Genomic DNA, 25,309 nt, shown 5'->3' with positions numbered 1-25,309 from the left:
GCTCTTCGACGTGGATAATACATTGGCAAGTATCTCCGATGGATGTTCTAGTGAATTTAGTCGAATTTGCGCAACGATTAACAGCAGACTCTCTTGACTTTTCTTATAAGCACCTTCGTTAAATAAAGTCAAAATAAATTTACTTATGACTTTACGTTTCACAGATGTCTGCCGAGAGAAGTTAACGAAGAACGACCTTGCATTACGATTAGAAATATCGTAGCTTCGCTATACCTTGCCGTACCGTCTATACCGCAAAACGTTTCTACAAATATTCTGATAGTCCATGAAAAACGAAACTGCAACTCGTACACATATGCTCGCAACAAAGTTACTCAGGGTCTGCGCAAATTTTCAGGTCACCGCGAATTATACTAGTCAATTCGACGCGTTGCGTTTCAATCAACGTTTACAATTAACGAAGCTATTTCTGCGACGTTCCAGTTCGTTTCGCAACGTCCTCCAGTTCGTCTCCGTTTCTTTATCTCTGACACGAAATTGAAATGGTCGAAGGCAAAAAGCCCGGCGCGTACATCGATGCAAATCTCAGTACATGTACATTATTATACATTTGTACGCGTGGCAAGGAAACAAAGAGGAGGAGGAGCGAGTCGATCCGAGTTGAGTAGAGCCAAGTCGAAACGCACGGCATATAGCTGCATTCCTGCAAGGTGAAGGGGCCACGCGAGGACCCTGGCGAGTAGCCGGGCCTGTAGGGCCCCAATGCGTTCGAGAACACGTCGGCCCTATGGCATGCGGTCGTCCGGGGTCATGGGAAGTTAAGTATGCTCCGCCACTTCAGAAGTAAACTTCTCAAACTGATTCGATGCCCGGTTTAATTGGATCGGCCGTTACTCCCTCGATTTTGCTTCACCTTCCTCGTTGATCATCTTCGACGATGGTTCTTCAACCCCTGCGATAATTTTATCCGCCCGAGACAAGACCAGCGCAGAGATCCGTCTGATCCGCTGAGGGTGTTGACTTCTACCGAAGCTTTGATCTTTCGGTAATTTAAAGAGTCCATTCTGAGCCCACTTTGCATGCATGCGAGTCATCTTCGTACTTACTTTGTGCAACGGAATTTCGTTCGTACGAAATCCATTCAGTGGGAGGAAGTTTTAGTTCGCTCGTATAACGATCCTCGAACCTTTCGTCTCGGTCTTGTTGTAGTTTTATCCGAGAGAAAGACTCTTAATGGAACGTATCTTGAAAAATGAAAACTCGACGCACATCGTTGACTATTCCTTCTTCGAATTGGACAAAGTGGGTTCCTTTACCTAGAGCATTGTGACTTTAATCGGAAAATTGATTTTTATGTAATTAAGGGAATCTGTATCTCTTGAAGTCGCGAAACACCGAAGCTAGGATTTCGCGTTTTATATACATCGTCGCTTCTCGTAAATAGCCTCTTGTACTATCGCACGATATTTTCAATGTTTCAGGAAACTGGGCTTGGACCTGGTGCCCCGTCAGGGTGCTCATATGGTGGATCCGGAAACGATGTCAATCGTGGAACTCTATCACGTGGTAATTACTATGGCAGAACATTTTCCCAAAGACCTGGCGTGATTTTACGATCGCCGCGAATTCCTGGTAAAACGAGTCCAAGAAACGGCCAATCCAAGAAATACGAACGGCTGACACGAAAAAAAAGAAAGAGGAAATAGCGAACGACGACTGGCGTTAGAGCTCGATATTTTTGAAGGGAAAGAAAGGGACAGAAGCAAAGCTTTCGAGCGTTCATACCTCGCTATAACGCGTATTGCTGAAGCTCATTGAAATTCTAGCTGGAATGCTGACCATTTCAAATACTCCGCAAGAATTGAAATGAAGTCAGCTCCGGGGGTGTATTCGGTGCACGGCCGTGCGACATGAAATTTTGAATGCTGCCGATCGTTCGATCGAAATTCCTATATTTGTAATTCGCCGTTTAGATATCTCGTCGCGGGACAGAATAGCGTTCGTCGAATACGAACGAGCGATCGCCGCGATTTGTACACCGATTGCCAGCGTACATTACGGCTCAAAAGTATCCTGACGCTTGTTTATTTTTCGCTAGATGTATCTTGATTGCGGAATTACCGATCGATCGAGCTGCAACGTTTTTATACTTCACGGTCATCGATGGTAGCTCGTCGGAGCTACGTGTGATGGAAGATTCACGCGGTGACAAATAATAAGATATATTGTCGTGGATACTCGTTAGATTTGTAGACTACTCGCGCCGTAAAGGATTCACGTAAATGCTGTTTTATAGTTATTAATTTTGTATAATTAATACGATAGCGTGTACGGTTCGCGGCGATATTTACGCATTTCCACTCACGTTCTATCGATTTCAGCACGTTCAAAGCGCAGAAAATTCGCAAGGGTCGTCGGCTAGGGGAACCCTCAGGCGGAAGGAGCACAGAAAGGTGCTCACCCATCACCTGTATTTCTGCATGAGGGATTTCGGCCACTCGATCGGCGAGGACACGGAAATCTACTTCTCCTTGTACGACGCGAAACGAAATCAATATCTAAGCGAACGTTTCCTGGTTCGAATCTCGAAAGAGGGATTCTCCAGCTTCATAGAGAAGATTCATAGTAATTGCACGATTTTTACGGATCTCGGCAATGCGGACCTTAGCAGGGATCTTTACATGGTCGCGCACGTGATGCGATGCGGCAGGATGCTTTACTCTGATTCGGGCAAAAACAAAGCGGGGACTGCCACTTACAGGAGACCCCACGGTGTCGCGGTCCTCTCGCTTGCCGAAGCCACGCAGGATCACACGGAGGAACTGGAAATGACGTTCAAGGTAAGCTGTAGCAAGTCGATCGATTTATCTGCCCGCTTTCCTTGTGCAGAAACTTTTCATCTACATTCCTGTTTGTCCAAAGTTTTATGAATTACTAAGACCTTCATAAAGAAAAAGGAGTGTAAAAGCTAAGACAAACGTTAAGGGCGTTCGAGCCACCAGTCTAAGCAGCATTGTCTTAGGTGTGCCAAGGGGAGGAAAAGGAGTTTTACCAATTACACGAGCAGATTATTCGTAACAACAAGTGTTCCCCACTTCCGGGCCAGCCTAATTACGGCATAGTGGTTTCACTGCGCGTCCTGCACGGCGAGTTGACTCAAGTTCGCGAGGAAAATCCACTGCTTTTCAAAAATATCTGTCTGACGAAGAAGCTAGGGTTCTCCGACGTGATCATGCCGGGTGACGTGAGAAACGACTTGTACCTGAAACTGGAACGTGGCGAGTTCGAACGAGGCGGAAAATCCACTGGGAAAAATATCGAGGTATTCGTCGATATCGAAATACAAACTGTAGAGACGCTTACCGTCAGTTACGATAACATTTCTGTCTAAACACGAATCTGTAGGTGACGATTTTGGTCTTGGACGCGGATGGTCAACCTCTGGAAGAATGCTTGTTTGGCGCAGCCGGGATGGAGGGCAGTTCCGAGTATCAAAGTTTAGTTATATATCATCACAACAGCCCATCTTGGGCCGAGACAGTTCGATTGGCCATACCTATAGACAAGTTTTACGGAAGCCACGTCCGCTTTGAATTCCGGCACTGTTCCAGTACGTCGTGGAAATTTCTTTGTAGATTAAGAGCTTCTGGCATACCGAATATCCGCAGTTTTTAACATAGCATGCTTTTCTCTGACGCAGCACGCGAGAAGAACGACAAGAAATTGTTCTCCTTCGCCTTCGTGCGTCTTATGGAACCTGGGGGAGCTACTCTTCAGGATGGCCCCCATGAGCTATATATTTACAAGTGCGAAGATCGTTCCAAGTTGGATTCGTTAAGTTACCTCTCCTTGCCTAGTAGCGCTCGAGAACCGAATGCAACAGGTATGATCGAGAGAACCTTTTAGTTAAATTTTGCTGATTTTAGAAATTCTGCTATTCGAATCTACGTATAAATCAAGCACTTTCGTCTCCTGTTCGTTCTCTTATTCATTTCTTGCGTGTTTTTCAGGTTCACCAGCGTTTTCCAGATCCCCCAAAGAGGCCGTATTCGTACAAACGTTGCTTTGCAGCACAAAATTGACGCAAAACGTAGACCTCCTAAGCCTGTTGCAATGGAAGGCACATCCGGAACGAATATCAGAGGCTTTAGGTCGTGTACTGCGGCTGGACGGCGAGGAATTGGTCAAGTTTCTACAGGACATTTTAGATGCGCTCTTTTCCATGTTCCACACAGAGGATGGTAACTCCACGGCTCATTCGGGTTTAGTCTTCCAAGTGCTCGTCTCCATTTTCAGCCTTCTCGAGGATTCCAAGTTCGAGCACTTCAAACCTGTCATGGATGCTTACATTTCCGGCCACTTCGCCGCTGCATTGGTATATAAAGGTCTTCTAAGTAGCGTGCAACATTGTGCAGATTGGGTGACCGCGGCGGAGAAGCAAGAGCCTATAATCAAGTGTTTCCGTTCTCTGGAGTATATCTTCAAGTTCATCATTCAAAGTCGCCTATTATTCGCCAGAGCAACAGCTGGTCAATACGAGGACAGTTTCAAGCGTGATCTGTACTGCGTTTTCGCCGCATTGAACAAGATGTTGGGCATCCCGTACGAAATGGTGCTTCACTCTCAGATAGCTTTGCTTTACTCCATCTCGGCAGTCTTCGAACAGCTAGTCGCCGTGCTGCCAGTTCTCGAGGTGGCGAAACTCGCTTGCACGATGCTCGACTCGGTGCCAAGAGAACCACCGTTGCAGCTCACGCAGGCTAAATTAACGGCTATTAAAAATCTGACCACCTCGTTGTTGTTTCGCGAGGACAACGAGAGCAGGAATCTGCTGTTGGTTACGATGTGTAGACACTTGAGGATCCATTTGGTTAGACGAGAGGAACTTAGATCCTGTACGGAGATTCTAGGAGAAATCCTCAGCTTTTTATACAAAAGAGGGCGAGATACTAACAAAGTTAATAACTGTATTCAACACGACGTCGAGACCCTCTGCCTTTCTATCTTGGATGTATTGATACAGACGATTCTGATTGTAATAAATACCAGTGGCCCCGTGTTGGGCTGCCTGGTAGCTTGCTTGATAGGCTTGCTTCAGCTTCTAGACGAATACCATTACGTTCGACTTTGGGAGGAGCTAGCTCATACAGGTGAACGAAAACCCCTGAAGGATTTTCTTTTGAGAGTCTTCTTAGTTCTCCGCGATCTCGTCAGACAGGAAGTTTTTCCACCCGACTGGTTAGTAATTAGAATGCAGGCGAACAGTATTATCTTAAAGTCCCTGCAGGAACTCGCTCAACCTTTGGCGTCGCAAGCTAGCTTCGATTCGCAGCTCTGGTCCACGTATTTTAATCTAGCCGTAGCGTACCTCACTCAGCCATCTCTTCAACTCGAACAATTTTCGGAAGTGAAGCGTGAAAAGATCATTGAGAAATACAGGGACATGAGAGTGTTCATGGGCTTTCAAATACTCTCCATGTGGAATCATTTGGGTGATCGTAAATTGGAGTTTATTCCTGGAATGGTAGGCCCCTTCTTGGAAGTTACCTTAGTTCCTGAGAGTGAGCTGAGGAAGGCCACTTTGCACATCTTTTTCGATATGATGGAGTGCGAGCAACGAGCTCGTGGTAGCTTCAAATCCGTGGAATCGGAATTGATCGATAAACTGGATATCCTGATCAGCGAGAATAAAGGTGACGACGAGTACAGACAGTTGTTTAACACAATGTGAGTAGTCGTTAACTTTGGCTACAACGTTTCTTATAAAAAATTCCATTTGTATAAATGCACATTTTTATGCACGTATGAGAGATTTATGGATGTAAGAGTGCATAGAACATAATATGCAAAATTAAAAAATATTTAAATGTCTTATTATTTTAGTCGTGTACATAAAAATATGCATTGGCATAAATATCCGCAGTCTAATCATTAGAACTTAGTAATATCATTAGCAATGATAGTTTTTCTATGTCATCGTTAAAACTTTCATTTGCCATTTCATGCTGCTTTAGGGAGCATCTTAGCGCCGTGTAAGTGTGTCGTCTAGATTCGCAATTAAACTACATACATCTACACGAGCACGTGAACGGAATACTTAAATCATGCTATTCTATTTTTGTCCGTAGATTATTGGACAGAGTTCAGTCAGAAGATCCAACCTGGAAGGACAGCGGAACTGCTTTCATCACGTCAATTACGCGTTTGCTGGAAAGACTGCTAGATTACAGGAGCGTAATTCAGGGGGACGAGAATCGCGACAAGCGTATGTCGTGCACTGTTAATCTATTGGTAGGCGAAACATTACAAATTTGTATCAAAAACAAAAATAGAAATAACAATGGATCTTGATTTTTGTCTGCAGAATTTTTACAAGAATGAATTCAATCGTAAAGAGATGTACCTGCGTTATATTTACAAGCTTCACGACCTACATTTGGTAGCTGAAAATTATACAGAAGCTGGATTTACAATGAAATTATACGCCGATCAGCTTGGCTGGGGTTCTACAATTTTACCTGCTGATCACTTGCATCCGCAACAGCCGGAGTGGCAGAGAAAGGAGGTCCTTTATCATAAAATAATTCACGATTTGGATCGAGGCAAATGTTGGGAGAAAGGTATTCCTTTGTGTAAGGAATTGGCAGTGCTGTACGAGACTAGATTATACGACTATGCAAAATTAAGTCATTTACTGAAACTGCAAGCCAAATTACTGGACAATATATTGACACAACTTCGGCCAGAGCCGGAGTACTTTAGAGTAGGATTCTACGGTCTTAGTTTTCCTCTTTTCGTTAGGGTAGGTATTACTTATAAATGAGATTAGGTCTAAAATAGATTTAATTAAACGTGACGAGTTTAATCCTTTTGTTGTGATTCTGCAGAATAAATTGTTCATCTATCGCGGTTTAGAATACGAGAGAATAGGGGCATTCACACAGCGATTACAGACTGAATTTCCAAGCGCACAAATATTAATGAAGAATTCACCGCCTGATGAGAGCATCCTTATCTCCGAAGGACAATGTAAGTTAATTCGTTGTTTTTTCTTCCGGTTCTTAGCCATATACTAACTACTAGGATGCTTATGCAATTTCTTATTTTTATGAACGTAATTAAGAAAGTAGAATCTGAATAGAGATTTGTTTCATCTAGTGAGTATATCAAGAGTACTTGGTAACACATTAAATGCAACATTTCAGATATACAAATTTGTAACGTCAAACCAATCCCCGAGGAGAACAGCCTAGCCTGTCGAGGAGCAGAAGTGCCAGAAAGAGTGGTCGCCTTTTATCTAGTTAATGACGTTCGGAAGTTCATCTTTGATCGGCCACTTCACAGAGGCCCTGTTGACCGGGAGAACGAGTTTAAATCTCTCTGGATCGAAAGAACCACGTTGACCACAGAGGCGAAACTACCCGGTATACTTAGATGGTTTGAGGTGATCGAGAAGAGGTCTGAGCTACTAGCGCCTGTACAATACGCCTGTGAAACTATGCTGAGCGTGGAGAGAGAATTGAGGAGACTTGTCGCGCAATACACTGCCGAACCTAACCGAAATATTAACCCCTTTAGCATGAGACTCCAAGGTATCATCGACGCGAACGTTATGGGTGGCATCACCAAATACCAAGAAGCCTTTCTTACGCCTGAATTCGCTAGACAAAATCCGGATATGGTACCACACGTAAACAGACTGAAGAGTTTGATTCTCGACCAAATGAGCGTTTTGGAGGCGGGATTAAATTTACACGGACAAATTGCACCAGCTGGCGTGCAACCGCTACACAAGAGACTCAACGAAAGATTTACACAGCTGAAACAAGGTCTTGGTCCACTAGCAAGACAAAGAACAATTCATCAAGACAGCATTGTCAAGTAATTACAAATTGTGCTTTTTGTGCTTGCAAATAAACTTGCAAGAAAACAATCGTCTTTCAATTGAATTTTCGTATTTATTTTTCATTTCTTTAGTTCACCGTTACCTCCGTTACCCGTTAACGAAAAGCAACGTCCAGCTACATTGGAAACGGCAGGCTGCAGAATTTCTCACGCGGACAGCGATGGCCTACCTGAAGATGAAGGTTTCTACACAAGAGTAGACGGTGGGCCACCACCTATACCGCAACGTGAAGTTCGGCCACGTTCTGTGGGCTATGGGACTACTCCGCCTAGACCCACGCATCAAAGATCTCTGAGCAAACCGTTAAGTCCGAAGTTACCATTGAGACATTCTTTACCTACGCCTACGGATGGAGTGGATCAGACCGGTCTAAGAACGTCATGGAGCGAACCTGGTCCTGAATCAGCTCCGCCATTGCCTCCTAGAGGTTGCAGTAAGTTTCATGTTTGCGCAGAGCAAATAGAGATCTCACACCGGTTTGCGACGTTAGCTATATTCTTACAATGTACAGTCAGTATTATTTTAACTTACAATGTCGACATTTATGGACCATTCAAATCTTGTAGACACAGACGTTGAAGGACTTGTGTAATAATTGCGCAACATTGTGCTACGATAAGAATGTTCTAATTTTTCACGTGGCTTGGAAGAGTTTGTAATTCATTAGTCCATGAACCATGTGCGGTTTTTCTAATTATGAATCGATCGATTAATAACTTCAAGTTTCTATGACTATTTGAATATTTAAATATTTGAATTTCTGTACTAAGCTGTACGAAAGCTGATTGAAAATTTAACGTTGCAGCGCCTGATAAGAGAGATTCGAATACAAACATTGTAGTACCACCCGCACCGCCAAAACGTTTAGCGTACAAACGTAACACAGAGTGGAGCACGGACGATGATTCGGAAGCACAAAATGAGCCGAATGACCTTCGCGATAGCGGTATATCAACTGCTAGTTTATTAGATTTCCAGTCGCATTTGACTAACTTAAATAATCTCGGTTACGAGGACTTCGAACCACGGGCAAGGTGCAACGACATTATGAATATTTCACCTCCGTCTGTAATAAATGCGCTAAACGTCTCTACAGGAAATTTCGCGAACGTTACATTCCAAGGGTCACATTCTTTACCAGGTCAAGAGGTAATAGTTTCTTCCTCTAAAATTTTCATTGTCTTTTACGTATCGTCGTTATCGACGTGATTGTAATTCATTTGTCATTTTTAGGTGAGTCCACCACCGATACCGCCGAAAGCACATCAAGATACCCCGTCGGCTCCATCGACCTTGGAAAGAGTATCGAATCGCTCACAGTCTCATGGTCATTCGGAAAATTATTCGGTACCGAAACTCCAAACATTGTCTATGGCGTCTGACACCGAAAGCACTGTGTAGCAACGACGATGAATTTCCTAGTCCTAGCGGTTAATTGTGATGTGCGTGTGCCACAGTCGAGCAGATCCGATTGTAGAATGGTATATAAATCAGTGGAACTTCGATGACTTGTACGATCATTGGCAAACACGTAACTAACAATTGAATCTAATTGGATTTGCACAGCAAGGTCTCTGACATTTGCACATCATTATACATATATATATATAATATATATATATTATATATATTATATATATTATATATATAATATATATATATATATATATTTCGTTATTATGCGTAAGAGAATCTTGTAATACTCGAAATGAAATCTTCTAATGCGTAACTTGACATGGATTACACCCACCTGTGTATAACGTACCTTAGTAGAAGCATGATATCGAAACGCTGACTACGACCAAGGCTCATCGATGACGATTTGGTAATAGACGTTCCGAAATGTATTCAAATTCAATTGAACAGAAGCTGTCTGGTAGCGCTTGGCGTTCACGCGATATCGTATTGACTTTGTGTTAGAGATGATGATCTTCCGAACATTAACCTAACTATATATTTTGTAATTTATTTATATTTTCAATGAGAATAAAGGTAATTTTTATCAACGATATTGGTGCAGATCCATGCAAACACCGTAATATCTAAGCAACTAATAAGAGAAACAGAATAAATGAACGGAATATAGAAAATTCGCGGTCATCCGATGAAGGATATGTATAAATTATGTATTTTGTCACATTCTTTTCATATAAATATATACAAAACTATGGAAATTGCGCCGCACAGTTGTACGATTCTTCCACATGGCATGTATAAAACATTGTAAACTTCTTAAAAAAAAAAGGAGGGAGAGAAAAGAAAATGAAGGAAGAAAATAGAATCTAAATATAAAGTGAAATTGGAATGTATACATTGCACAATACTGAGTTTAAAAATTAAGGTACTAGAGAAAGTGATATTAATTACACGAATGATGAAATGAACTAGAGATCATATGTCTTCCGACCATTCGTCGCGTTTATCGTTAACGAAGAAGTCGAAAGAGTCGCTTCCGACTGAAGCTGGAATCACACGAAACGAAATACCGACAAGCGTATGTATATAGATACGTACAGGCACTCACACATACATACTAATCCATATGGCTAACTTTGTAAGTACAGTCATGGCCGCTCTTAAAATATACCTTAGAGCAATTACCACTCTAAGAAATATATATATATCTATATCTATATATATATATATATATTTAATCATTTGAATTTTAAGCTAATAGTACGTTATATTACTTTGTACGGTGTTTGTTTGTAGCACGGAGATTGTCATACTGACGTTTCCGCATTAGTATCCTTCCTGAAACAACAAAAATTAAAAAGAAATTACCAACCTACATTATCACGTTAAAGCTTCAAACTTAGTGTGACTTTTACTTTATCATACTTTTAATAGCGTAATAAATAGTTCTAGAGGTATGTAATATTCCTACAGACGCTTACCTCTTCACTAATTGTCACATTCCAGGGTAAGCGTAAATTATAAAGCAAATGAACTTAGTTAAACTACATCGATACCATTTGTTGTGACGCAAGATATTTTTCTCAAATGTAATACATCATACTCACTCGGTCTCCGTAATGGTCTGTTCGTATTGTTGCTGCTGCTGTTGTCTGAGCGCAGCCAATTCATTGCTATGCTGTAAATCGTGAGTCAGTGAACTGGACAATATTCTACCGCTCATAGGTAGAATATATTCCGGTGAATCTTCCAGCACAGTCGGTGTCATTTTGCCGCGCTTTAAGCTACCGTATCTTTCCGAGCCACTGAGGTTATCGTGTTGAGAACCATGTAGACTCTGCCCCCTCTTCAGACTTCCATATCTTTCTGAGCCACTCAGATTCTCATGGTTTGAATTTTGCGAGTGATGGCTCATGCTGGATGCAAGAATGCGCGAAGAAATGGGTAGCATGTATGGAGTAGGTGAGACAGTGTGATCTTCCTCAGCTGTATATGGGAACAAGTATTTTTCTCCCAAGTGATGAAGCTTCTCTTCCCCTTCCGAATAATTTTCATCCGGTTGACTCTTCTGAGGCGAATTCATTTCGGGATAAGGCAGTGGATTCGGACTAGAAGTCTTGTTCGAGGCCATTTCGTTGTCGGACATGGTACCTCCAGACCATTGACTTCCGCGCACGTCTATTACTATAAATAAAAAGGTTGTTGAAATTTGATTTGAAACATTCTAATACTATAAGGTTTTAGAGCTTATCGAGGATTACCATTTGATGATAAATATGCTTCTGGTAACTGAGAACTCCACCTAGGCGCGTAAATTGGTTTAATGTTTGGGAATAGTTCGGTGTTTGAGCAAAGTATGTTCAAGTGTTCGGTAGGATTGCTGTGAATATTAGGCAAATAATTGTGTGCGACTGGTTGCTGCGTCGAGACGCCCATATTTCGGTGCGACCTTGACGTAACATCTTCTTCGTCGGAGCTGTGCGAACTCGCAAGATCTAAGCTTCTTCCGCCACCTTCTGCTTGGGATCCGTCTGAATCTGATTCGGAATCTCTACGTTGATTCCTTGGTTCTGTCGCTTCTATGAATTGTTATGATTATTAGAAGTAACAGCGACTTCAGATCAAACTTGACTCCAACAAATACCTTGTCTAGAATGTAACGTTGATCTATGGCTTCTAGAAGACATATAAGGATCTCTGTCGCTATTATAATTGCTCGTGGATGTTGACGTATGCCTTAAATGTGTATCGCTACGATAGGGGCTGGACCCAGTTTTATTTGTACTTCGTGAAGTTGTACTACTCGTCGAGACTCCTACGTGGACTCTCCTACACACGGACTCTGCTCCACTATACGTTGACGAGTACGCCAACGCAGACCGCTGTAATATTATTCAAGTTAGAAAAGTTACTTTTTCCGCTCTTAATTTAATACAATCGAATTAAATTATTTGACGTACCGAGTGACCGTTTACGTTCTGGCTGCTGCTTCCGTTTCCCATACTTCCTTCTAACAAAGGTGTCTTTTTCCCAATGCATCTCAATAAACTTAAATACAGATTCCTTCTTACTCTACCATTAATGAAGCAATAACCAACCAAACTAAATGACGCATGAACGACTACTGCTATACTAAGCAGGTATGACAATGTTGGAGAATTTTCGGAGGCATTGAGAACTGTCAGAGTCCATGTAGATCCAAGTAAAGGTAACGAAGCTACCGATAACCAGAGTAACGTCCTTAAATTTCCAAAACCCATAATGTGTTCTTTTAATGTAAACGCCGCTCGTACTGACATGACAAGAATGCAGAAGTTCACAAAAACTGCTAGGCAAACTGGTCCTATCAAAGACCAAATCACGGTTTCATAAATTGATAACCAACAGCTGAAATAGATCAAATATTTGTCATTAACAACGTTTCTTTTGTTAGAATAATTAAGTAAAAAGGGTAGAACTATACGAACAAATAAAAGTTTCCGTATTGATCGGCTCTAACGCCGATAGTCAGTCCAACAATGATAGCTGGAGCTCCATAGCCCATTGTATAGTAGAATCTCATTTGTCCATGGTTCACGTCTCTCATTTCGGTTAACATCCGATATAGATGAATGGAGTCCACCAAAGTCCACGAGAATGTACTCAACCAAGCATAGTGTAAACCAATGGCCGTTAGTTTACACGGAAACTCATTCGAGACTAGAGGACTTCTGGCTTTGAGCGCGATCAAGTAGAGCACTTCGGCGAAGAAAACGCACATTACCAAATTTTTATGGATACTATTCGAATTTGTACCACCGCCTCGTATCAAAGCCAGAATGAGTAAGGCAGATAATAGCAAAGGCAACGCGAGCATAAACGCACTATAGCTCGTTACATCTTCCAGTAAAGACGGTTCTGGGACGTATTCTGGATCAAGTACGTCCGTTAGTATTGCAAAAGTGGATAACTGGAAACAGGAGCAGTTTACGATGGTGCCGAAAGACAGAGAATCATCCTCGACTTCCGTAGTACAACCTATTCGGCTCCATTCACCGATTCTGTAACACACAAACAAATTGAAGATGAACGATTCGGTCTGAATAAAGTTCAAAGCGCGAATAAAGTGTTACAGAGCGTACCCTCTAATTGTACTCCAATGTACACATTGTGGATTGGTTCTAGTCTTGAACTCATCCTTCTCGCTGAGCCAAAGACTAATTTGAACTGGAGATTGCAAAGGAATTCCAGTCAGAGACTCGTAACCGTCATCCGAAGGTACTAAAACGGATACTGTTACGACTGGAGAGCCTACCGCTACTTCTACGCCCCATCTAACTGCTACGGAATCATCGAATCTGAAAAAAAATGAATTATAATTGATATTGCTAATCCATGCGAGATAGCGAATATGATTATTTACCTTTGAGGCAGCAGGGCACCTAATTGCTTATATTGCACGTAACTCAACACAGCCTTTCGATTGACCAAACTTTTTTTAACATTTAATTCCCCTTGCATTAGAGGTTTTATGCCTAATATATTAAGAGGCACTCGTATCTTTGAATATGGATCGAATCTGCTTGGATCGGCCATGTAATTGTTATACTTTGGGAAAGTAATTGACGGGCCGAAATGAGCAGGGGACGACAGGAACGCAGAAGTATCAGGCAAGACAACCTTCTGATCCGCTTCAGTTGGCCTTACCGTAGACGCTGACGGATCATCCATGTATTCTGCAGTCTCGTATCCGAATAAACTTTCAGAAGTTACTACATCTAAACCTAATACTGCAAGAATAAATCACTCAAGATCAATAAATTGTAATAAATCATTCAATTTGAACAATTACAAATAATTGTAAATGTTATTGACTAGAAAAGAGAAAAAGATATTCGTTTTGCTTACCAACATTAGTGTCGACTACTTCAAAAGGATTAGTAAAAGTATCATGTTGAGACGCAGTCAAGGTCTTCAAATAATTCGCCATTGCATCCAAAATCTTGTCAGGAGTATCACCGTTAAGCATCTCAATCCTCGACCATTTCTCCGCATATTTGGATTTCAGAATATAGCTAGAAATGCCAACCAAATGAGAAACGTAATCTTTATCTTGACTATGAGTCAAGTTCAATCCGACCAAACTCTCCTCATACTGCAACAATGCTATCAGCAAGGATTCTGCGATCAACAGATCAGCTCCGTACAAGTCTTTGGTCTCGTTCACCGCTCTGTGCACGTCTTTTGCTATTTTAACAGCGACATAGGTATTCAAAGTCAAATCCTTGGTCTCTAACGCGGCTAGCTGATGTCTTTGCTCGATGAACGCTTCTGAGGTGCAGTTAAAGAGATCAGGTTCTTGCCAACCACCCAGTTTGTCGTCACAGGATCTAGAAGTCTTTCCTTCAGCGATATCAGGACAATCCTCGACAGCAGTCATTCCAAACTTGGTCCTCGGCCACCATAAACCTTCGGCGTAAGATCTAGGACACCCATCATACACCACCTCGCAGCCACGAAGAGTGACTTCGGCATATGGATTGGGACACGCCGTACAAGACCGTCCAATGACCCCGATTCTGCACCGGCACTGTCCAGTCTCGGTGTCACAGCGAGGACCGAAGCTTCCGGTTGCATAACATTCGCATGGAATGCACTCCTTTTTACCAGAAGGTTGATAGTGATTCTCCTTACAGTAACATTCGCCTGTAGTCTTATTGCATGCAGGATCATAGCCCTTGGACTCGTCGCAATGACATGGCCCGCACACAGGCGAGCCCCACCAGGTTGCCGGGCAAGGTTGGTCAGCTTTAATCTCGCAGTAGTCTCCGGAGTATTCTGGCGAGTTACAATCGCATCTGTATCCCCTACGAGAGGCCGTATCCTCGATACAGGTTCCAGTACTGTTACAGGGATTCAAATCGCAAACGCGGTCGCAATTACGTCCTACGCGACCGGTCGCGCAGACGCACTCGCCCGCTTGCCATTTTGGAACGCAAATCGATGCCTCCGGACAGTCGACGTTGCACTCGGCCTCCGAGCTGCAGCCGGTCGCGACGTTCTCCTGAACGGTCGGTCTTAATAATACGCTTTGGTTGCTGCCTATACGAATGTCCTGGAGGCAGCCGTCGAAATATGGTAGCTCGGTGTTCATCGATTGCTCCGGTCCACCGACCAGGATCCTACCGATGTACAGACCCTGTAATTTCGCTGGTAATGACGAGGATATGGGCCTATTCCGGTAATCGATATCGAGAGAGACGTGACCACTTTGCCAGATGATCTCCACTCTGTGCCATTCGCCATCGGCGACATCGTTCCATGTTTGAATGATGTCCGCGCCGTCTAACAGAGCAACTAGTTTACCCTCTCGGATCTCGAGCAACGCAGAACTGTTTTGCCCTATTTGCACGCTCATGACGAACGCCTGCTTGGATCGCGTTCTCAGACTAAGCGCTGTTAACCAGGGAAGCTGGATTGGTCTTAGCAAAGGATTAAAGCTGAGCATTCCGTCACCGTGGAAGTTCCATGGTTTACCGACTTCGTCAGCGCAGGTAGGTCCAGCAAAATTCTCTTCGCACTCGCAAACGAAACCGGACCATATCTCCCGACACTTGCCGTTATTTTTGCACGGAGTCGATGAACAGAAAGAAACCTTCTCCGGGCAACCAGGGTTAGTGCCATTGTCAGCTACAAATGAATTTAGATCGATGAAAATATGATCGATGTACAGGTCGCTGACGCAACCCACGAAATCTTTGTTTCTGATGCGAAAACTGGATGGTATAGCAGGCAGGCCACCTAATTGTAAAGGTCCTGTTAGATCTAAGAATCGATGACACGTCTCGGTGACGATGCTACAACGTTCCTCCAACACTTGTTCGCTTCTTCCCGCGCAAGACCACCTCGATCCAAGTCTTTTGCCGTATTCCAAAGCGAGAGCAACGTCACAGTTGTCAAGCGAGATCGTTACAGTTTTATTTATGTAAGAGACTTCCACTTCGTGCCACTGACCATCAGATACTCCACCAGGTATGCTGGCACTCGCTCGGGTAATCTCGTCACCAAGGGAAAAACTGAACTGTACCTCGGAATCGATTATCTCTAAAGCTATGAAGTCGTGTTTCTCGTTGTATCGCCCGTTGTAAAGCAAAAGACCATTTGCTCCTTCGGTAGCGAATCTTAATTTGATATGCAGTCTGTGTCTTTGCCTTAGAGACGCGAACGTGAGGAACGTTGCCGATCCAAAGCTACGAGCTTTCAGCTCGCACAGTGGAGTCACGCTTTCTAGAGTTGTCACAGGGCAACCTTCGCACGTGAAACCGCCAGTCGTTTTCATGGTACACTGGGAGCCTCCTTTACAGATCCCTGGAGCGCAGGAATCCTTATTCAACGAGATTTCGCAGTTTTCTCCCGCGAATTCAGGGCCGCAGAAACATGCGTATCCTCCTTCTCTTCTGTAACAAGTGCCATCGTTCATACACGGATTCGAGTAGCATAAGTTAACCTCCGTGTCGCATAAGTAAGATTCTTTGCTACCAGTGAAACCCTTCGCGCATCTGCACGCGAAGGTCGTTACCGGATATATAGGTCTAAACAATACAGTATCGCTACTAGCGAATCCAGAAGCGTTTCCAAACTTTAATACCGTTATGCATTCCTCGAAATTCAAACAGGGTTCTCTGACGCAAAGATTATCGTCGAACGGTAGCACCGTAACTGTGGCCAGTCTCGCCAGTATACCCCTGTTCAGATACACACGTTCTTGAAGAAATTGCGGGCTGTAAAACTCGTCCGTCACGCCTGGTTCTACTTTACGCGCAGAGAAGCTCACGTTTAGGATCTTCCCATTTACATTGGCGTCCTCCTGTATGCTAAAGAGAAAGATGTTCTCTCTGGGGCACGGGATAATTGCTGCCAAACCATCCAGAAAATATCCCAGCAGAGGACTGAGGAAAGCCTCGGCCGTCATATCGTCTAATCTAACGGTGATGGAATTGAGGAGCATTTTATCGGTGATGAGGCGCACCGAGAGAGTCATCGTGGCCTTGACCTCGTTGATACCGTCCGTGACGGACACCTCCATCGTCGCGACACGTGGTACATTCGTGTTCAATTGCGGCGACAGTCGGATTTCACCGGTGGTTCTGTTCAAGTCGATCAAATTAGCATTGTTTCCAGCAAGCACGGTGTATGTTAACTTATCCGTGACGTCTGCGTCCACAGCAGGTATCTTACCTATGGGAGCGGTCGGAAAGAAATCTTTGAAGTTATTGAATATAATCTGAAAGTCTTTCAATACGGGCGCGTTGTCATTCACGTCGGTTACTAGTATCTGAACTAGAGCATCCGATCGCAAAGGAGGCGAAGCGGCACGCACGACTAACTCGAACTTTTTCTTCGGCGACTCGTAGTCCAGTTCTTCGAGCGTAATCAGTTCCGCGCGATCCGCACCTGACCTGACATTCAGGGCGAAACTGTTTGAATCCTCGCCTCCTATCACGGAATACTGTACAACGGCGTTTGGTCCTTCGTCCGGATCGTGCGCGTAAATTTCACCGACGGTTGAACCGATCGGTGAATTTTCGGCTATGTAAAGAACGATCTTGTCGTTCTCGAAAGCGGGTGGAGAATCGTTCACATCCTGTATTTTAATTGTCACTGGCACTACCGTCGAGAGAGACGGAGATCCTCTGTCCATCGCAACTGCTTTCAAAGTGTACATGGCGACAGATTCTCTGTCCAATGGCTTGGCTGTTCTAATTACACCCGTGCTTGAGTCTATAGCAAAGGCGCCATCCCCGTCGTCTTCCAAAGCGTATCTCACCTAAAATAATGATACAATGATAGACACGATTTCTTATTATAACACGGTGTACTTTAAATACAAACGACTCAAACTATTTACCTATTACACTTAACTTTTTACTCTTAATACTTTACTATTAACGCTTACTATCAAGACTGTTACGATATGTCGTTCAATTTTTTACCGCTACGACTATATCTCGTCCGCTTCAAAAGAATTTCAAAAGGATTGATCAACGAAATTGGAATTGTTCTTACTCTGCCATTGAGATCTGTATCCGCGTCGGTGGCGGAAACTCTGAGAACACTAGTACCACCCGCAACATCTTCTGGAATGGATCCTTGGTATTGAGGAGATTCGAAAACAGGAGCGTTGTCGTTCACATCCGTAACGGATATTTCCACGTTGATGGTATCCGATAAAGGTGGCACGCCTCCGTCTCTCGCGGTAACAGTTAGGAAATAGCCAGGTACAAGTTCACGATCCAAAGTACGAGTGGTCGTGATAGCTCCTGTTTGCGGATTTATAGTAAATTCGGACGCTGACTCTCCACCATCGGTGCCTAAACTGTAGGTGATTTGAGCATTCTTTCCAACGTCTGAATCGGTCGCGCTGACGACGAGAACTGTTGTGCCAATAGGCGCATCTTCGAACAGTGACACAGCGTACGGTGTGTTCTCAAAAACCGGTTCGAAATTATTGGCGTCCGAGACGTTGACATAAACGAGAGCTGTGTCGGTTCTACCACCGCTATCGGAGGCCGTAACAGTAAGAACGAACCTCTTTTCTTGCTTATAATCGAGCGGTTGAGCTACTGTTATCAAACCACGTCCATTCTGAGACGCGATAGAGAATCGACCTCTAGTATTGCCAGCGGTGATTTCGTAATGTATCCTAGCGTCCTCGTCAGGATCGGTCGCCGTGACAGAGGTGACAGGAGTGCCCGGGGGATCGTCTTCAGAGACCACAGCTTCGTAGTTCTTAGGGTCGAAATAAGGATCGTTGTCGTTCACGTCGGTTACGGTGAGTATCACGGTAGCGCTCGCAGATTTGGGTACTTCACCAGAGTCCGCTGCAATCACGGTGAACTGGTACCTAAATAAAGAGTTTAATCAATTGAGATATAATGAGAGACGATCGTCAATTTTCATTAATATCACTCATAGGTAGTATCTAGTACCGAGACTAAAATCGACGATGATCGAAGGTAACCAAACAAAATTGTTTGCCATCGATAATGATTACCAGAAACCAAAAAATATTTTCTCCTTCCATAATGATCATCGATAGCCGAATCTACTTAACCGCATTCCGATCATTTACGACGATTATTCCTAACCAGAAATTATTGAAATCAAACTATGAACTCCTTATAGCATAAGTTTTTTAATTTGGATCGTGACAGTTACGATCCTTAAACATAACCGTACCTTGAACATTGCTCACGATCGAGCTGTTTCGTTGTATAGATCCACCCAGTCTCCGTGTTAACTGTTATGGGGAAGTTTTCGGTGGAAGCTCCGGAGAAGTCTCGCGCCCCTATAGTGTACTTTATTTGAGCGTTCGCACCCTCGTCAGCGTCGTACGCCTGTATCCTCAGCATCGAGTATCCTATAGGAACGTTCTCCGACACGGACTCTTGAAAGTGACTGGTATAAAATCGCGGCGCATTATCATTCACATCTCCTACGTGCACTAACAACTGCGTAGTGTTCGACCTGGCTGGCGAACCGCCGTCCTGAGCGCGTATAACTATCTTGTAACTCCTGGTGGATTCGTAATCCAGAGGCTTGACGAGAGCCACGTCGCCGATCATAGAGTCTATGGAAAAAGTGTTCTGCGTGTTTCCACCGATTATGGCGTATCGAACAGCCGCGTTGTTCCCCGAATCCGCGTCCGTTGCGCGTATGCGCGCTATCACCGGATTCGCCGTGTAATCCAAGTCCTCCGGTATCCAAGCAGAGTACGTACGTTCAGTGAATTGAGGGTAATTATCATTATCGTCTAGCACGCGGACGACCAGCGTGGCGTTCGCGGATTTTCGCGCGGAAGGTGGTGTCGCCTGATCGGACACGCTCAGAATGACCGTGTACACCTCGGTCTTTTCTCTGTCGAGAGGCGTACGCGTTGTAACAACACCGGTTCTCGGATCTATCCTGAAGGTCAGAGCGTCGTCGGCGTTCGCCACTCCACTGCCGCTGGTCGTCGATAAGATGGAATATTCGACTTCGGCGTTTCTGCCTGTATCTTGGTCCGTAGCTTTGACCGTAACAACCGTAGAACCAACTGGTACACCCTCTCTGATAGAAGCCTCGTCTTCCGGCCACTCGAAGGTTGGCGCGTGATCGTTCGTATCCAGGACGTTCACCTGTAAGGTGGTAGTACCGGTTCTCGGAGGGAACGAGTCGTCCACGGCAAGTACCCGAAAATAGTGAACGTCCACGCTCTCTCTATCTAATCTAGCGCGTGTCGTAACCCTTCCCGTAACTGGATCCAAGACGAGTAACGCCTGTGATCGTGCATCTAACAGAGAACTCATGGAGTAACGAACCGTGCCTCCTTCAGGATCCCTGGCTCTGACGGATGTTACGTAGGCGCCAGGTTCTTTTTCCTCTTCGACGACCGCAACGTACAGGGATTGCTCGAAATACGGAGACTGATTCTTCAATTCTCTGCGGACTCGCCTGCCGAGATCCGTGTCGTCCAGTTGACGGTGATGAAAGACGATCTTCAGACGATGTTCCGCGTCGGTTAACCGCGATTCGATGCCGCATCTGAGGTTCATCGATACGGAGATTTTCCAAAGAGGATCCACCAGGCATTGCTCCGTTGCCGAGACCAAATCTCCTGCTGCACCTTCGATCAGAAACCTGGGATCCGCTACGCCACCCCACCTAGTCTCGCACTCTTTTAGGGCAGTCTGTGGAAGGAAGTCTCGCAACGCTGCTACCAGTTGAGACGTTCTAAGGCAGACCTCCGTGAACCTGTTGGCAGACAGAAGAACAGCATGCGAATCTTATTATCCCTTATCGCGATTACCGTTGCTTGTTTCCCGGTAAAACTGCGCGCGTTAACCACTACGCTGTCACGTCACGTGAATTAATCATAGAAAAATAGGAACGAAGCTCGCATAGCAGTTAATGCGGCGAGCTAATTACCAGCAGATTATCTAAATGAACATCAGCCACGAGGAGTCTCCCGTTGGATCGACGTATTCGATTGTCCGAGAAGTAATTTCCTATATTGTAAATTTAAATCGATTTAGATCTCATCGATTCGGATATCATCCTTCTCACTTTCATCGTTTCTTTGTTTTGATCGCGTACAAAAATCCCGAATATCAATTTTCTTCGTTCAATCTCCTAACTAAATCTCTTCACGTACGTGCTAACGTTATTTATCGAGTCATGGGAAAAAACGAAGGGAGTATTTTCATAGAGCGATGTAACAGGTACGCGAAACAATGAAAACGACAGGCTCGTAATTCGCTAAGAACCGAAGATTCACCTCTCGGTGCTGGGCATAGCGTACGAGGCCAAAGTCTCCGCCATCCATCCCCTGGTAGCAGCCAGATCTCGATTCTCTCCGCCGCAACCGGTGATCAGGATCCTGAGTGGCAGACTGTAGTAGTCGATCGTCGGTCTGCCTAACCTTGAACTGGTCGAGTCCACGTAGAAGGTGAAGATTCGCGGATACTGAAGACCGTCGCAGCTCAAAGGTCGCGCCAACGTGACCCGGCCAGTGTGAGGATGCACCTTGAGCAGCTTCCTGGCAAACCAGGCGGTCCTCTCGTTCGAGACCTCGTACTTTCGACGCCCACCCAGCTGCGGTACACCTGCCTCGAAAACCACGCTGCCGGCTGGCGTGCTCGAAGACAGCACCGCCAGGTACGCGTCGGTCAGGGTGCAGAAAGCCGCGAGCAACGGGAGGATCCATTTCCACCTCGCCATGACAACCACCCTCTTACAACGACCGCTCCTTCTTCGCGTGTTCTACCCTCCCAGACAAGTGTCCCATTGTCGCCGATCCCCTTTCTGCTCGCTCGTTCGGTTCAACGTACGCTCGTGCGGCCTTCCATCTGTAAAACAGAAAATCTGCTTTTTAGATTTGAAACTGAAAGCGGTGTTTATCGAACGATAAACGCATATTCGTGGTTCTCTTTGGCTCTCTATCGCCTCTCCGATAGCACGTCGCGCTTCGTTCCGGCGTTTCGTCAACGTTCCAGTTCGCGTCCTCGGGACAGGTCCGAACCTTCGGCAATTTCCTTCGGCAGTTGGAACAGTGGGTATCGTAATAGGTAAAGATCTATAGATACTTCGAGTTCTTGAAAATTTTGCGTATTTGAGAAGATAGGTGGAGGGAGAAAGTGAAACTGAAAAATGGGATTCAAAAGAAAATGCGATAATGCGAATCGGCTGAAGGAGAATTACAAAGGAAGGAATGCAACGTTGGTTGCTTAATAGGTTAATAAGTTAAATATATAAATTTCTCGAAACAATCGGCGAATCGTTTCTCTTCGACGTTGATTTCGTGTCACTTTGATTTTTATACTTTTTACAAGCTCGTAAGATATTTATTTGGTTAATGCAATTCTAATTGTTTGAATAATAAAGCAGATAGCGTTACTTCTTAGTTCGGTTGGCTTTAAACTGGTTTCGACGTCTAAGTAGAGGACACGAGAGGCAATCGTGCGAGTGGTTGGTTCAAAGATCACGACCTTGAGCAAGACACGAGCAGGAAAAGAGGATTCGAATCGTTCGCTGACTTTCTTCACTCTGATAACTCACAAAATATTTGACGCGAAACAAGAGAAACGAGAAGTCTCGAGAGCCGTTGAATAATTCATCGTGCCTAGAAGAGGTCATCGAGTACGTACGACCTAGGAAACTAGGAGCAAAAAGCGGTAGATCGTAGAGTTCGTTTACAGGAGAATCAAGAGTTTCGTTCGACTTTATTAATCGGAGCGAGACGGAACTTTTCGTTTCTAGTTAATTGCATTTTCTTCAAGCGCGGAAGAATCGATGAAAAAACGCATCTAGCACCGCCGCTTTCTCGCACCGAATATCTTCCGCCGCTGTGAGAATGCGATACCCGCTGTAAAACGTGGGAACGACGATTTCCGCTCGTTTCACCCTCCTTGCACCAAGAGACTCGCGTTCCCTTTTACGGCAAATTCGTTCAACCTGTCCGTTGTTGTAACGTACCAGCCATCTCGTAAAATTCGAATTTTCAAACATGCAATTTTTAAACCTTAAGATATCGAACGTTCTCTGACATAGTACACCATCGTGAGGCGTCTGAAAATACGTAATGAGCAAGTAAATAATTTCTCCTAACTACAATTACGATACGAAAGGTGCAAGTTTTCCTCGATTATCCGATCTGAACGAACGATTCCCCAACGACTTGGAACGCTGTGTTATTCGAAGGGGAGGCTCGGTATAGTTATAAATGGTCCACTCTACTCGTACTGTGGTACTGTAACGGCAACCCGTTTCAACGCGTTTGCGCGTGTTTAATAAGGCCCAAGGTAATACGTGGCGCAAAGGACGACCGTCTGCAACGAGCATCTTCTTCTTTGTCCTGTTTGTCTTGTTGCGTTAGAGAATCGCCGGTCCTCGAGATCACGGGACTAGTTGACCGTAGCAAGAGCACGATAGGTCTCTGGTGGCATCGGCTCGCGATCCTCCTTCCCCGGAGGCTAACCGATCCGGTTTGACCAATCCAAACGGATGGTGCATCGGCACGAACCAATCGAACCACCGCTTGCACAACCAGCTACGAGCAGGTAGACAACGAGCACGGACCAGCCGACTCGCCTTCGGAACAAAACGACCCGACGAGAACAAGAAAAAAACGAACGAACGAGCCGAGGAGGTGGCCAGGGACGTGATGCTTATAGGCGGAGGGCCGCTTCTTCGTTCCTCTTCGCGACGCGACGCACGATCTTCCCTTCGCTTCGATAATACTTCGCTCGGAATAATTACTAAGCTATAGTCTTCTTCGCGCTCTCATCTCCAATGTACACAGCTACGTTTACCATCGCTTTGTCATCTTTTGCTCGGCAGAGACTTACGATAAAAATTGCCATAGCACACGCGATCGGCTCTTCGTTACTGCCGAGCATGACGAGTTTCTCCTCGGCTTCGATAATACTCCGCTCGAATGAATCACCAAGAAATCGCTTCCTTACGCTTTCGTCTCTAATGTCCGCGCTTTATCCAACGTTTGCTACGTTTTGCCACCTTTCCCTTGCGCGAGTCCACGATCGCATCGCAGAAACTCAGCGGTAAAAACCGGTACCATGAGTGACCAACGTGTCGCAAGAAGATCCGTCGGGCGAGCTGCATAGAAAACGAAATTGCACACCGCGAGATGAAAACTCGCGAATCATCGGCGCTCGCTCTCGACTTCGAGATTGCACCGATGAGTTTACGGTAACGCGTAGGACGAAACGATTCGCAGATCGTTAAGATAGTGGTAGAGCTAAAGTTTCAGACACGCTGGTGCCCTCTAATAACCTCGAGCTACGTCTGCCTTCGTCCGTCGTTATTAACATAATTGCTCGAACGAATCAGATACGAATCAATGGGTGTAACACCTACGTGCCAACTACCGTTCTCTGTCGTTCGTGTTAAACGTTTACTCCGGCTACGTTTACTCGCAAATGATCGCACTTCGAATATAATTGCGAACGATTATTCTTCGGCTCCATTTGCTTCGAAAAAAATAGCTCGAAAGACGATCGATTTTCCGCCGAGCTTGGGTGCGTACGTTCTTACGCGATGAAACGCGTCCAGCGATGGTATTCCATGGACGGTGCAGACAGCTTGATATTCCATGCTCGTTCTCGCTCACACGTTGCCGACTCTTAAATTCCGGTTAACCGCCTGCTGGAAAATGCGCGATAACGATAACATCTTTTCGCCTGGAGACTCCTATTCCTCGTGTGTTTCTCCACTACGTAAAATTAATCGTCCACGATGGTTAAAACGAATCCTCGCTGACTTTTTCAAATACCACACGTCGTGGATAGTCCATCGTCCGCTTTTCGTTTACTCGCATACTATTCATCGTCTCCGGTCATCGAATAACAGCAATTCACAGAGTTTGCCGACGAGATACTCGTCGACGTTCTTTCGTCCCTTTAATTTCGTTAGAAACATGAAAAAATATGGAAAATTGTATGTCGGTTCGAATTCGATATGTGCAGGGACTACAGATACATCAAATATCAT

The 25,309-nt window shown here is 44.7% G+C and overlaps 3 protein-coding genes across 10 annotated transcripts in view; 2 read left to right on the top strand and 1 right to left on the bottom strand.

The window, feature by feature from the left end:
* LOC126871130 (dedicator of cytokinesis protein 3) overlaps nucleotides 1-9,876 on the top strand; it is a 55,210-nt gene extending 45,334 nt beyond the window's left edge. The window contains exons 5-18 of one of the 2 annotated variants that reach the window (XM_050629590.1): nucleotides 1,443-1,527; nucleotides 2,343-2,801; nucleotides 2,984-3,283; nucleotides 3,367-3,571; nucleotides 3,662-3,844; nucleotides 3,972-5,688; nucleotides 5,976-5,993; nucleotides 6,090-6,252; nucleotides 6,326-6,763; nucleotides 6,849-6,990; nucleotides 7,167-7,842; nucleotides 7,939-8,300; nucleotides 8,673-9,016; nucleotides 9,101-9,876. In XM_050629590.1, coding sequence (XP_050485547.1) covers nucleotides 1,443-1,527; nucleotides 2,343-2,801; nucleotides 2,984-3,283; nucleotides 3,367-3,571; nucleotides 3,662-3,844; nucleotides 3,972-5,688; nucleotides 5,976-5,993; nucleotides 6,090-6,252; nucleotides 6,326-6,763; nucleotides 6,849-6,990; nucleotides 7,167-7,842; nucleotides 7,939-8,300; nucleotides 8,673-9,016; nucleotides 9,101-9,268 — 5,260 coding nt within the window. In that variant the 3' untranslated portion in view covers nucleotides 9,269-9,876. The remainder of the gene's footprint in view (nucleotides 1-1,442; nucleotides 1,528-2,342; nucleotides 2,802-2,983; nucleotides 3,284-3,366; nucleotides 3,572-3,661; nucleotides 3,845-3,971; nucleotides 5,689-5,975; nucleotides 5,994-6,089; nucleotides 6,253-6,325; nucleotides 6,764-6,848; nucleotides 6,991-7,166; nucleotides 7,843-7,938; nucleotides 8,301-8,672; nucleotides 9,017-9,100) is intronic. The other variant, XM_050629591.1, reaches the window with a different exon arrangement.
* An 81-nt stretch (nucleotides 9,877-9,957) lies between these two features.
* Nucleotides 9,958-25,308, bottom strand: LOC126871129 (protocadherin-like wing polarity protein stan). 3 transcript variants are annotated; one of them, XR_007691529.1, is made up of 12 exons: nucleotides 21,579-25,308; nucleotides 19,502-21,055; nucleotides 18,329-19,166; nucleotides 14,171-18,089; nucleotides 13,686-14,052; nucleotides 13,405-13,620; nucleotides 12,751-13,323; nucleotides 12,244-12,670; nucleotides 11,928-12,165; nucleotides 11,545-11,862; nucleotides 10,765-11,467; nucleotides 9,958-10,621 (listed from the first exon to the last, which is right to left on the bottom strand). XR_007691529.1 is itself a non-coding variant. In XM_050629589.1 (12 exons), exons 1-11 carry the CDS (start codon nucleotides 22,019-22,021, stop codon nucleotides 10,887-10,889), a joined length of 9,474 nt encoding a protein of 3,157 aa, XP_050485546.1. In that variant the 5' UTR covers nucleotides 22,022-25,308; the 3' UTR covers nucleotides 9,958-10,617; nucleotides 10,880-10,886. The 3 variants fall into 3 exon arrangements, 2 of the variants coding, with proteins under 2 accessions (XP_050485546.1, XP_050485545.1); XM_050629589.1 differs by having other exon boundaries at nucleotides 9,958-10,617; nucleotides 10,880-11,467; XM_050629588.1 differs by having other exon boundaries at nucleotides 10,891-11,467.
* LOC126871136 (cilia- and flagella-associated protein 69-like) overlaps nucleotides 15,670-25,309 on the top strand; it is a 19,198-nt gene continuing 9,558 nt past the window's right edge. For all 5 annotated transcript variants that reach the window (XM_050629603.1, XM_050629599.1, XM_050629600.1 and 2 more), the window contains exon 1: nucleotides 15,670-15,816. The gene's annotated coding sequence lies outside the window, so the exon portion shown is untranslated. The remainder of the gene's footprint in view (nucleotides 15,817-25,309) is intronic.

The sequence above is a fragment of the Bombus huntii genome, chromosome 11 (genome assembly GCF_024542735.1).
Source record: "Bombus huntii isolate Logan2020A chromosome 11, iyBomHunt1.1, whole genome shotgun sequence".
Classification (NCBI taxonomy): domain Eukaryota; kingdom Metazoa; phylum Arthropoda; class Insecta; order Hymenoptera; family Apidae; genus Bombus; species Bombus huntii.
This window is presented reverse-complemented; position numbering and strand designations above follow the sequence as displayed.

Excerpts from the sequence above, each read along its gene's own strand:
- LOC126871129 (XM_050629588.1), bottom strand. The coding sequence starts at position 22,021 with ATGGCGAGGTGGAAATGGATCCTCCCGTTGCTCGCGGCTTTCTGCACC. Across the intron at positions 14,053-14,170 it reads AGTAGTCGACACTAATGTTG|TATTAGGTTTAGATGTAGTA; the intron begins GTAAGCAAAACG and ends TTATTCTTGCAG. Across the intron at positions 11,863-11,927 it reads AACGTTACATTCTAGACAAG|AAGCGACAGAACCAAGGAAT; the intron begins GTATTTGTTGGA and ends AACAATTCATAG.